Genomic DNA, 12,933 nt, shown 5'->3' with positions numbered 1-12,933 from the left:
TGAGCCTGTCCTCATTAGGGGCTTGGAGGTTGGGAGGGTCAGTAGCTTTAAGTTCCTCGACATTATCATATCAGAGGGTTTGGCATTGTGCCATCATAAAGGAGCCTCTGATTTCTTAGATGTATGCGTAGATTCGGCATGTCACCAAAAGCTTTGGTAAGCTTGCGTAAATGCACAGTAGAGAGTATCCTTACTGGTTGCATCATGGCCAGATATGAAAACATCAATGTCCAGGAACAGAAAAGACTACAGAAGGTGGTGGATTCAGCCCAGTCCATCACAGGCAAAGCCCTTTCCACCAGTGAGCACATTTACATGGAACACTACCACAAGAAACCAGCACCTATTATCAAGGACCCCCACCATTCAGACCATGCTCTTCTCACTACTACCATCAGGTAGGAGGTACAGAAGCCTTGAGTCTCTCACCACCAGTTTCAGAAATAGTTATTACCCTACAACCATCAGACTCCTGAACTGGCACAGAAAACTTCACTCACCACAACTCTGAACTGATTCTATTACCCACAGACTCACTTTCAAGGACTCTTTACAACCTTTGTTCTTCTTTTGCACATTGGTTGTTTGTCAGACTTTGTTTATGTATAGTTTTTCAGAAATTATATTGTATTTCTTTATTTTCCTGTAAGTGCCTGCAAGAAAATGAATATCAGGTTCATATACAGTGACATACGTATTTACTTTGATGATAAATATGACTTTGAACGTCTGTTATAGAATGAACCAAGCTCCAACTGTTGGCTTTGAAGCAGATGTGGGCAGCCGTACAACTCATCACTTCATGTACCCAGAAAGTGCAAAGAATCTCCCAGCAAATGTCAGCTTTGTCCTGGTTCCCTTTAAGACGTTGGATCTCCTTTGGATTACCAGTGCTTTGTCAACAGGCAAGATCAGATTGTAAGTATTTCCCTTGGGTTTCAGATTTGTTTTTCATAGTATGTATTTGCATATGTTGCCACCAAATCTACTTGGTCTCCTGGTACTAAAGTTCTATAATAAGCCATTACCACTATTATTTACTGCTGCAGACTGTTCCTGCCTGCTCTCCACTTGGGGGCGGCACCCCAGGATGTATTTGAATTGAAGATTAAAGATTGTTTATTGTTATTATTTAGTGCACAAGTGTAAAGGAGAATGAAATAATGGTTATTCTGCGTCTGATGCCGCATATGAGAAACACAATAATTATAAAGAACCTAGCAAAATTAATCAGGAAAAATCTACAATAAATATAGATATAGAAACAATCCTATAAAACACAATATACGAGTACCTGTTATGTACATAGACTGATTGTATGTACACACAGTGACCCTGGATGATGTGTATGTAGTGGTGGTGGGTTAATGGGTGGAGGGTTGATAGGCTGACAGCTTGGGAGAAGTAACTGTTTTTGAGTTCAGTGGTCCTAGCACAGATTACATAATATATCAACCTCCTTCTTGATTGTACTTAATGACATGGTCTCCCCTGCCTTCTGTGGTAGAGAATTCCACAGGTTCACCACGCCCTGGGAGAGAAAGTTTCTCCTCAATCTTGATTTAAATGGCACACCCTTTACGCTGAGGTCACAGCCCCTGTTTCTGGATGCTCCAGCCTTTGGAAATATCCTCTCTGTGTCCAGACTATTCAGTCCTCAGAGAATTTTATATATCGCTATGTGATTCCCCTCTCATGTTTCTGTATGCTGACGAGTTCAGGTCTCAATCACTCATACGTTAGTCCTACCATGCCGGGATAATATACGTTATAGTGCCCATTTCAAAATGATTTCTTCTGTCACTGTCCAGGTTTACTAATCAGTAGCAGCATGGTAGTGTAGCGGTTAGCACAACACTTTACAGCAGACAGCGGTAAGATTGCAGTTTGATTCCCGCCACTGTCTGTAAGGAGTCTGTAGATTCTCAACATAATTGTGTCGGTTTCCTCTGGGTGCTCCAGCTTCCTACCACAATCCAAAGGCATAAGGTAGTAGATTAATTGGTCATTGTAAACTGCCCTATGATTAAGCTGGGATTATAGTAGGATTGCTAGGCTGGGCTGGAAGGGTCTGTTTAAACACTGAATCGGTCTAGAAATAAAATTAATGTTGCAACAACTCATTAGAAATGCCAGGCCAATATATTGGGAAGCTTCTGTCTGTGACCCTGATTAACCAAAGCTCCTGACCACCATGCCCCTCTGATTTCTGAGGCACAGGTCCTCCTGCCCTTAGATCCTTCCACATCCCAATGGTCTAACACTTTGAACCGTAGCCCTGATTACCTGGCCTTCCATTTTCAAATCACCAGTGGATTCCTCTGCACCCCCCCCCTAAAGCTATGATAGAGCCTCTGATAACTGATCTTATTTCCTTCCTGGTCACTCAGCACCTCTACAATTTTCTCTGCACAAGATCAATAGGCATCCGTTAGTCTCATGAGACCATGGATTTGCGCCTTGGAAAGTTTCCAGGGCACAGGCCTGGGCAAGGTTGTATGGAAGACCGGCAGTTGCCCATGCTTCAAGTCTCCCCTCTCCACGCCACCAGTCACCAGTGTTGTCCAAGGGAAGGGCACTAGGGCCAATACAGCTTGGCATCAGTGTCATCGCAGAGCAATGTGTGGTTAAGTGCCTTGCTCAAGGACACAACACGTTGCCTCAGCTGAGGCTCGAACTAGCAACCTTCAAATCACTAGACTGACGCCTTAACCACTTGGCCACGCGTCAACACACAACATCAATATGCAAATGGTAAGACATAGTACAGACTCAGTACAACTTTGGAAATTTGAAGCAGCAAGGTTGCAACAAGATGACTGCTGATACACCTGTAGAAGGTTACCTCTCAACCTCCTATGTTCTAGTTGAACATAGTTGAACAAATTTTACACCCACCCCTCCTCAATTCCCCACCCAGATCTTTCACTTCTTCTCACCTGCCTATTACTTCCCCCTGGGTCCCCTCCTCCTTCCCTTTCTCCTTTTGTCCACTCTCCTCTCCTATCAGATTCTCTCCCTTCTGGTCCTTGACCTTTCCCACTCACCTTCCCACCTTTTTATTCTGGCATCTTCCCCCTTCCTTCTCGGTCCTGAAGAAGGGTCTCAGCCCGAAACATCGACTGTTTACTTTTCCACAAATGCTGCCTGACCTGTTGAGCTTAACCTGCATTTTGTGCGTGTTGCTTTGGATTTCCAGCATCTGCAAACTTTCTCGTGTTTGCCCTTATAACGAAAGCCGTCCACCCCAGATAACATGGCAGTGAACTTCTTTGGCACTCTCTCTGGTATACGTAACTGCAGTAAACGCCATTTCAGCTGAACAGCAGGGCTGGAAACCAGATTAGAGGGATTCCGACTTTAAGGAGAGATAGGCATAAATTTGGATGATGTAATACCTTTCAGGGAAGTTGGATTGGAAGGGAATGTTGGTGATGGGGTAGTTTTTAAGCAAAGACAGAAGAATTGAGACGATGTTTGGAGCTGAAGAGTGGTGATGGTACGCTGGAAAGGAAAGACAACTGTCATAAGTGATGCCCAGGAAAGGAAACTGGGTGATTAATAGTATGTTTAGGAAAGGATCAAGAAAATAAGTAAGGGACTGTCCAAGCAAAATAAGATAAGATAGATTTTAGAAAAAGCTTGATTTCTGTTCTACACTGTTACAAGAATCATCCCTTGTAATAATGATCAGTGAGGCACAGAGAATCTGTATTTACCAACAAGTAACTTCTATTATTTCTACCAAAAAGCACGTGGGTTCACACTCTTATCTACCTGTGTGCTCCCTACTCGAACCCCTGACACTCGATGAAGAGAAAAGGTATTACCCGGGAAAGGAATCTATGCTGCCCAGACATTCCTCGTGGTCCCGATCTCCACGTGTCCATGAGGTCCTCCTTATCCGTGATAGCTGGTCTCTGGCTGCTGGAGAGTTATCGCCCCTGCGTATTTGGAGCTCCTGAGTCTCATACTATTCCTCTGTTAAATCCATAACCTTAATCGGTTGTACTTTCTGCCTCCCAATCTCCCCAATATGTGGCTGCCATTCCTGCCCAAATAAAGTACCCTGCTTCGCCAATTTGTCAGCTTTTCTATTTACCTCAGGAGATAACTTAGAGTGGGCTCTCACCTTCATGACTCCATATTCTTCTCCCTTTGCCTCTTCAAATATATATTGCAATAAAGCAGCAGATGGGAGGGGCTTCCCATCAGCTGAAACAAACCCTCAGGCTTCCCACAGAGGTGAATGTTCTGTAAGGCTGTTACAAACGTACATACTATCAGAGTGTCTGACTGACCCTGGCAGAAAATGTTCTGGGTGGCTACAGCTGCCAGTCTGCTGCCTGTGCACTCGTGGTTTGCGGTAACTTTAAAAGTATACTATACCTTTCCTGGCCATGTTCATCCTCTACGTATATCCACACCCAGTTCTCCTCTCACCTTCTTGTACTGATAAGGAACCATCCACAAAAATTTTAAAGTAGGGCTTTTCTTTTTCCTTTGTGTCTTTGTTCTCAGTCATTACTTTGTCTGACTGCTTCCAGCCCCTCCTTTTTGTTTTGATACAAACGGACCCTTGCTATCATAACTTGACACTCATGTTCACTTCCTTGGTACACCAGGTTATCGGCTAACATAGAGGTAGTGTTTACTCGCTTTGCACTAATATTTCTTCCTTGCAGCAGCAAAGAGCCCATCATCAATTTTGTTTTGGTTTACTGAACCATCTTTCGTCCTTCCGTCTAACAGTAATTGTATGGGGGTGTGTTCTGTCAGTATTGTAAGTGGATTAAGTCCCACCATCTAGGCGAAATGTTGTACTGCCCAGAAAACCGCTAGTAAGTGTTTTTCACATACAGTATACCCCTGTTCTACTGGTGAGAGCATGCGTGATGCATACACTACTGGTCTTAACTTCCCATGCGGCTCCTGTAATAGCACTGCTGAGAGGGTGGTATCAGTTGTAGTCACCTCCAATGAGAATGGCTGATTCGGATTTGGGGTTTTTAGAGCAGGCGCAGTGGCCAACACTTGCTTCAGAGCTGTGATGGCCTGGGTATGTTCTGATTTCCATCCCCACGCCACATTCTTTCTCAATAGCTCCATTAAAGGAGCTGCTGTCGTGGAAAATCCATCAGTGTGATCCCTACAGTATCCTACCAGCCCCAGAAAGGACCACAGACCTTTCAGGTCTCAGGGAATAGGCAGTTTCATAACCGATTCTACTCTTGGTTTATCAATTTCTATTTTTCCCAGTGTCAAGGTCATTCCCAAATAACTAACTTCTTGTTTCATTACCTGTGCTTTTTTAGGGTTTACCTTTAGTCCCAATGCAAATAATAATTCCAGCAGCTCTGTCAACAGCTGATAACGTTCCTGCTTGGTTTCAGTCTGCAGGAGCAGATCATCTACATATTGTACCAAGTGCTCGGGTTTTGAAAACTCTTCACCGGAGCATTGGTGAAATATAGACGGGGAATTATGGAACCCCTGTGGTAGGGCAGTCCATGTATACTGCTGTCCCTGAAAGGTAAATGCAAACTTGTATTGGCACTCTCTTTCTAGTGGGATAGACCAAAATCCATTATTTATGTCCAAAACTGTGAACCATTGTGCTCTTTCATTCTGTTTTGTCCACTGTCTCTGGATTAGTTGCTACAGTTGGGGCTAGTAATGGAGTTACTTTATTCAGCTCTCGATAGTCTATTGTCAACCTCCAACTACCAACTGGTTTCCTCACTGGCCATATGGGTGAGCTATTAGTGGAGGCTACTGGCCTCAGTACCCCTTGTTGTACCAACATCTTCCTCTGCTTTTTTGGGAAACCCATATCGCTTCTGTGGTCTGGGGTCTGGACCTTGTATGCACACACTGCCAGCCATCTTTCCACAGTCATGCTCGTGCCTGAGTCCCGTGCAATAATATGCTACATTATCTGATCATTGCTCATCTCCTCCGGTTTTATCCACATTTCATCCATTGTGCATATTCTACCCTGATATTCTCCTGCCGGGACCTGCATGTGGCGTATGTTATTCATGCCAGTTGGCATCTGCCAAACCATACAATTAACTGGGTCAAAACAAAGCCCGGCTTTGGCCATATAATCACTCTCCAGTATATGTTCCGTAGTGAGCTTTGGGGGGGTGGGGGGGGTGCAATAAATGGATGGTGTAGCAACAGGTCAATGAAATCCTGGCATTTGATGGAGGGGGATAGAAGGATGAGGCAGACAGAGTTAAGATTTTAAGAAGATTGATTTTGATGGAGAGACCAAGAATTAAAGTCAAAGACGAAGTTGAGTTTAGAATCAGAATCAGGTTTATTATCATTCATTCAGTGTGAGACAGAGTGAGTAAATAGTGCAAAACACTAATACCATGTATTCTTGGACCGTTCTGAAATCTGATGGCAGAAGCTGTTCTGAAAACGTTGTGTGTGAGTCTTTAAGTTACTACTGACCTCCCCAGTGGTAGTAACATGACGCGGGCATGTCCTGGTCGATGTTGATGAAGGTCTTTAATGATAGATTCCACCTTCTTGAGGCAGTTCCTCCTGAAAACGTCCTTAATGGCGGGCAGGGTTGACTCCGTAATGGAACTACAGAGAATATGAGGAATTTCTTTAGCCAAAGGGTGATGAATATGTGGAATTCATGGCTGTGGAGGCCAGGTCATTGACAGGGAAAACAAATCAGCATTGATGGAATGGTGGAGCAGACTCAGGCCAATTGGCCAAAGTTTACTCCTTTGTCTTATGGTTTTATGGCTGTGACTACAACCCTCTGCAGCTTCTTTCGATCCTGTGCTTTGGAGGTTCCATACCAGGCAATGATGCAACCAGTCAGAATACTAACCATGATACATCTGTAGAAATTTGCAAGTCTTTGGTGACATACCAGGTCCCCTCAAACTCTAATGAAGTAGAATTGCTGGTGTGCCTTCTTCATGATTGCATCAACGTGTTGGTCCCAGGGTAGATCCTCTGAGAGACTGACACCCAGCCTCACTGCGTTTATTGTCGTATGCACATCTACGCACGAGTGCAATGAAAAAGTTATTTGCAGCAGCATCACAGGCACATTCCATTGCAAGAAGTTTGTAAAACCTTTGCAATTACCTGGTTTTCTGCATTAGATATAAAATGTGGTCTGATCTTCATCTAATGCACAATAATAGATAAACACAATCTGCCTAAACTAATTCCACACAAGCAATTGTACTTTGCATGTCTTTATTGAACACATTGTTTAATCATTCACAGTCCAGCCTGGAAAAAGTATGTAGACCCTTGTATTTAGCAACTGATAGAACATTTCTTAGCAGCAATAACCTCCACCAAATATTTCCTGTCATTGCTAAACAGACTTGCACAATGGCGAGGAGCTATTTTAAACCATTCCTCCATACAAAACTGTTTGAGGTTATCAATATTTCTGGGATAGCTTGCATGGACAGCCTTCTTTAGGTCACGCCACAGCATCTCAATTGGGTTAAGGTCTGGCCTCTGACTTGGCCATTTCAAAACATGAATTTTATTATTTTTAAACCATTCTGTGGTTGATTTACTCTTGCCTTTCAGAACATTGTCTTGTTGCATTATCCAACTTCTGTTAAGCTTCAGGTGACGGACTGCTACCCTGACAGTCTCCTGTAAGATGTCTTGATACAAATTTGAATTCATTGTTCACTCAACAATTACAAGCTGTCCAGGCCCTGGGGCAGCAAAGCAGCCCAAACCATGATGCTCCTTCTACCGTGCTTCACAGTTGGGATGAGGTTTTGGTGGTGTTGTGCAGTGCCCTTTTCCCTCTGAACATATGCATTTCTATCAAAAAGTTCAATTTTGTCTCATCTGTCCATAGAACATTGTTCCAGAAGCATTGTGGAACATCCAGGTGGTCTTTTGAAAACTTTGGACATGCAGCAATGTTTTTTTTTGGAGAGTAGTGGTTTCCTCCTTAGTGTCCTTCCATGAACACCATTCTTCAGTATTTTTCTGATAGTGGACACTAGGACAGTGACTTTAGCAAGCTCTAGAGATTTCTGCAGGTCTTTTACTGTTACCCTTGGGCTCTTTTTCACCTCTTTCAGCATTTTATGTTGTGCTTTTGGTGTGATCTTTGCAGGACACAGGAGGATGAGAGGGTATCTCATAGAAACATTCCAAATGTTAAAAGGCTTGAACAGATTAGATATGGCAAAGTTATTTCCCATGGTAGGGGAATCTAGGACAAGAGGCCATGACTTCAGGATTGAAGAATATCCATTTAGAATAGAGATGCAGAGAAATTACTTTAGTCAGAAGGTGGTAAATCTGCAGAATTTGTTGCCACGAGTGGCTGTGGAGGCCAAGTCATTGGGTGCATTTAAAGCAGAGATAGATAGATTCTTGATTAGCCAAGGCATCAAAGGGTATGGGGAGAAGGCAGGGGAGTGGGGATGACTGGAAGAATTGGATCAGCCTATGACTGAATGGTGGAGCAGACTCAATGGGCTGAATGGCCTACTTCTGCTCCTATAACTTATGGTCTTATGAACACCAATTCCTAGGGGAAGTAGCCAAAGTAATGAGTTTTCTCCATTTGTAAATAATTTATCTTACTGTGGACTGATGGGCACCCAGGTCTTTAGATATGCTTTTGTAGCCTTTTCCAGCCTCATGCATCTCTACAATTCTTCTTCTAAAGTCCTCTGAAAGTTGTTTTGATCAAGGCATAGTTCACATAAACAAATCTTTCTTGAGAAGAGCAGGCTCTGGCAGTAACCTGACTTTGTGTGTCTTTTTTTAAAGGGCAGGGCACCTCTATAACCCACACCTCCAATCTCATCCATTGATTGTTACACCTGACTCCAAATAGCTTTTGTAAAAGGCATTACCTCAGAGGTTCACATAATATTTTGAACCTAGTCTGTGGTTGTTTAAATGGTGTACTCAGTATTGATGAAAAGAACTACAATTGTTTGTGTGTTATTAGTTTAGGCAGATTGTGTTTGTACATAGAACATAGAATAGTACAGTACAGCACATTACAGGCCCTTCGGCCCACAGTGTTGTGCTGACCCTCTAACCCTGCCTCCCATATAACTCCCCCACCTTAAATTCCTCCATATACCTGTCTATCCTTGTTACTTAGATGAAGATCAGACCACATTTTATGAGCTATTAATGCAGAAAACCAGGTAATTGGAAAGGGTTCACAAAGGTTTTCTTGCAACTGTATCATCAGATAAGCAGTATTCACAGGAAAAACATAAATTATACACAACTTTAACAAGAAAGTATACAAAAAGCATAAAAAATCAAAAATGTGATGATCCTGGATGATTGTGGAATTGTAATCAATTTTGAAGGACATGATGATGCCAAATGGAATCCAGCCAAATCTTCCCAAGGATGATTAAACCAATTTCCAGCCGGAGAGATTCAAACCGGAATTACTTGGACATAAGAGAGCAGAACTCTTAGACTAGGAATTACTCATCTACTTATTTGTGGATGTTAAAAAGCTTTGTGTGCTGTATTAACACTACTAATAACTTGCTGTAAACATCATGTCCTTCTTGAATTGGAAGTTATACAAAACAGGTTTGTGAGGTTTATCTAAGTTTCCAGATGCATTAACATAATATATTACTTCTGAAATGAACTAGTTGATGGACTTATAATGTTAACAACACAAAGCCTTGCAATCGTGGGAGAGGCTTCAAAGCCCGATGCTTAATGTGAAGTCCAGAAGTCGAGCCTCAATGCCTGAAGCCTAGAGAATGAAGACCTGTCCTAAGTTGGTGGACCGTCCATATGTGCATAATTGGGAGGGGAAATGGGGCTTGTTTTAGTGTTCGTTATGTTCTACTTTAGTGTTTTCTGTGTTGTTCTGCTGAGCAGCCCCTTGTGCAAACAGAAATGGCCTGGGAGACATGTGCCTTCAGGGAGCGGCCCCACAGATGACCCAGTTGCTCGCCAATTTCACCGAATGAAGCATCATGGGAGACTGAAATATTGGGACAACAAGTTGCTGGTGTTCCTCAATGGAGAGAAAGAGCCCATCTGAGATACCAAGGAGCTGGGTTATGGACTGTAGTTTTTGATGGAATCGAGATCAAGGTCTCTTTAGAGGGCTTTTGCTTTTGCTTGCATGGTGGGGAGGGGTCGCTGCTTCTGCTGGTGCAAGTAGGGGGAGGGAGGGGACCTTTTGGGTTCTGATGTTTGTATCATTCATTCTTTGGGGTTTCTTGTTTCGTGGATGTCTGTGAAGACAGAGTAAGAATTACACTGTGTACATTCTCTGATATTAAACTGAACCATTTGAATTAGATCCTCAATTTCCTCACTCAGTCAGTTCAGATTGGCAACAACATCTCCTCCACAATCTCCATCCACACGGGTGACCACTAGGCTGTGTGCTAAGACCCTGCTCTGTTTGCTTTACATTTATGATTGAGTAGCTAAGCTCAACTCCAGTGCCATTTTCAAGTTTGCTGACGACACCAGGGTCATAGGTCAAATAAAAGATGGTGACGAATCAACATATAGGAGGGAGGTTGAAAATCTGTATGAGTGGTGCAACACCAACCACCTCTCACTCAGTGTTAGCAAGACCAAGGAGATGATTATTGACTTCAGGAGGAGGAAACCAGAGGTCCATGAGCCGGTCCTTATCAGAGGATTAAAGATAGAGAGGATCAGCAACTTTTACGTTTCCCAGTGTTAGTATTTCAGCAGACCTGTCCTGGCCCAGCATGTAAATGCAATTACAAAGAAAGCACGGCAGCACCTCTACTTCCTTAGGAGTTTGAGAAGATTTGGCACGACATCTAAAATTTTGACAAATTTTCTATAGATGTGTAGTGGAATATATTGACTGGCTGCATCACAGCTTGGTATGGAAACACCATTACTCTTGAACAGAAAACCCTACAAAAAGTAAAGGATACAGCCTAGTGCATCACAGGTAAAGCCCTCTCAACCACTGAGCACATCTACACAGAGCACTGGTGCAGGAAAGCAGCATCGATCATCTGGGACCCCAACCACCTAGACCATGCTCTCTTCTAGCTGCTGCCATCAGGAAGAAGCTACGGGAGCCTCAGGACTCACACCACCAGGTTCAGGAACAGTCATTATCCCTCAACCATCAGGCTCTTGAATCAGAGGGGATAACTTTATTCGACTTCACTTGCCCATCACTGAAATGTTCCCACAACCTATGGACTCAATTTCAAGGACTCTTCATCTCATGTTCTCAAAGTTTATTGCTCACTTATTTATTGTTGTTTTTCCTTCTTTTTGTATTTGCAAATTGCTGTGTTTTGCACACTGGCTGAAAGCTCAGCTGGGACCTTTCTTCCATTCTATCATGATTATTCTTCTGTTACAGATTTATTGAGTATGCCCACAAGAAATGAATCTCAGGGTTGTATGTGGTGACATATATGTATTTTGAGCTTTGATTATTAAAATGCTACGTTGGCACTGGCATGTCTGGCAACACTTGCGGGATGCTCCCGATACATAGGCAAGTGTTTTGGTCATTAAAACACAAATGACAGCTTTCACTCCATGTTTCAATGTATATCTGAAAAGCTGAGGGGGGAGAATGTTCCCAAGGTGGCAGAGAGGGGCCTGAAGAGGCAAAAGGGGAACACCCAGATAAGTGTGAGGTGGTTCATTTTAGTAGGTCAAATATGATCGCAGAATATAGTATTAATAGTAAGACTCTTGGCAGTGTGGAGGATCAGTGGGATCTTGGGGTCCAAGTCCATAGGACACTCAAAGCTGCTACGCAGGTTGACTCTGTGGTTAAGAAGGCATATGGTGAATTGGCCTTCATCAATCGTGGGATTGAGTTTAAGAGCCAAGAGGTAATGTTGCAGCTATATAGGTCCCTGGTCAGACCCCACTTGGAGTACTGTGTTCAGTTCTGGTCGCCTCACTACAGGAAGGATGTGGAAACCATAGAAATGGTGCAGAGATTTACAAGGATGTTGCCCAGATTGGGGAGCATGCCTTATGAGAATAGGTTGAGTGAACTTGGCCTTTTCTCCTTGGAGCGACGGAGGATGAGAGGTGACCTGATAGAGGTGTATAAGATAATGAGAGGCATTGATCGTGTGGATGGTCAGAGGCTTTTCCCCAGGGCTGAAATGGCTAGCATGAGAGGGCACAGTTTTAAGGTGCTTGGAACTAGGTACAGAGGGGTAAGTTTTTTTACACAGAGAGTGGTGAGTATGTGGAATGGGCTGCCGGTGACGGTGGTGGTGGAGGCGGAAACGATAGGGTCTTCTAAGAGGCTCCTGGATGGATACATGGAGCTTAGGAAAATAGAGGGCTATGGGTAAAGCCTAGGTAGTTCTCAGGTAGGGACATGTTCGGCACAGCTTTGTGGGCCGAAGGGCCTGTATTGTGCTGTAGGTTTTCTATGTTTCTATTATCCAGAGGTGTATGGTGGTAAGTTGTACAAGGGAGCCATGGAATCCTTAATACCACAACCAAATGCTTCTACTAGGTCACCATGATATCTATGATGCATAATGCTGTATGATCATGGTCAAGACAACATTGCAGCCATTCAGCCCATTGAGTCATGGTGGGTTCATGATACATCAAATTATTCAATCCAATACTCCCACTCTACCCCCACAGCCCCACAAAGATTAATGAAGGGAACACAGTGGAAAGTGACTATATGAAGACCTATCAAAATACCTTATAGAAGGTTGTTTAACAAAATTGAGACCCATGAAATTGGTGCAGATAAGAAAATGCAGATGCTGGAATCTGGAGCAAGACACGATCTGCTGGAGGAACTCAACGAGTCCGGCAGCATCAGTGAGAGGAAAGAAATTGACGTTTCAGTTTTAGGACTGAGAGTGAAGAGACGAGAACAATGGTATAGAGAGGAGCAGAGGAATGGCGAGGAAGGACGAT

At 43.3% G+C, this 12,933-nt stretch overlaps 1 protein-coding gene across 3 annotated transcripts in view; it reads left to right on the top strand.

Annotated features, from left to right (window-relative positions):
• The window catches only part of st3gal2 (ST3 beta-galactoside alpha-2,3-sialyltransferase 2), a 317,298-nt gene that overhangs the window by 265,204 nt on the left and 39,161 nt on the right, over positions 1 to 12,933 (top strand). For all 3 annotated transcript variants that reach the window (XM_063066611.1, XM_063066609.1, XM_063066610.1), the window contains exon 4: positions 739 to 918. In XM_063066611.1, coding sequence (XP_062922681.1) covers positions 739 to 918 — 180 coding nt within the window. The remainder of the gene's footprint in view (positions 1 to 738; positions 919 to 12,933) is intronic.

Source organism: Mobula hypostoma, chromosome 14 (assembly GCF_963921235.1).
Source record: "Mobula hypostoma chromosome 14, sMobHyp1.1, whole genome shotgun sequence".
In the NCBI taxonomy this organism is placed as follows: Eukaryota; Metazoa; Chordata; class Chondrichthyes; order Myliobatiformes; family Myliobatidae; genus Mobula; species Mobula hypostoma.
This window is presented reverse-complemented; position numbering and strand designations above follow the sequence as displayed.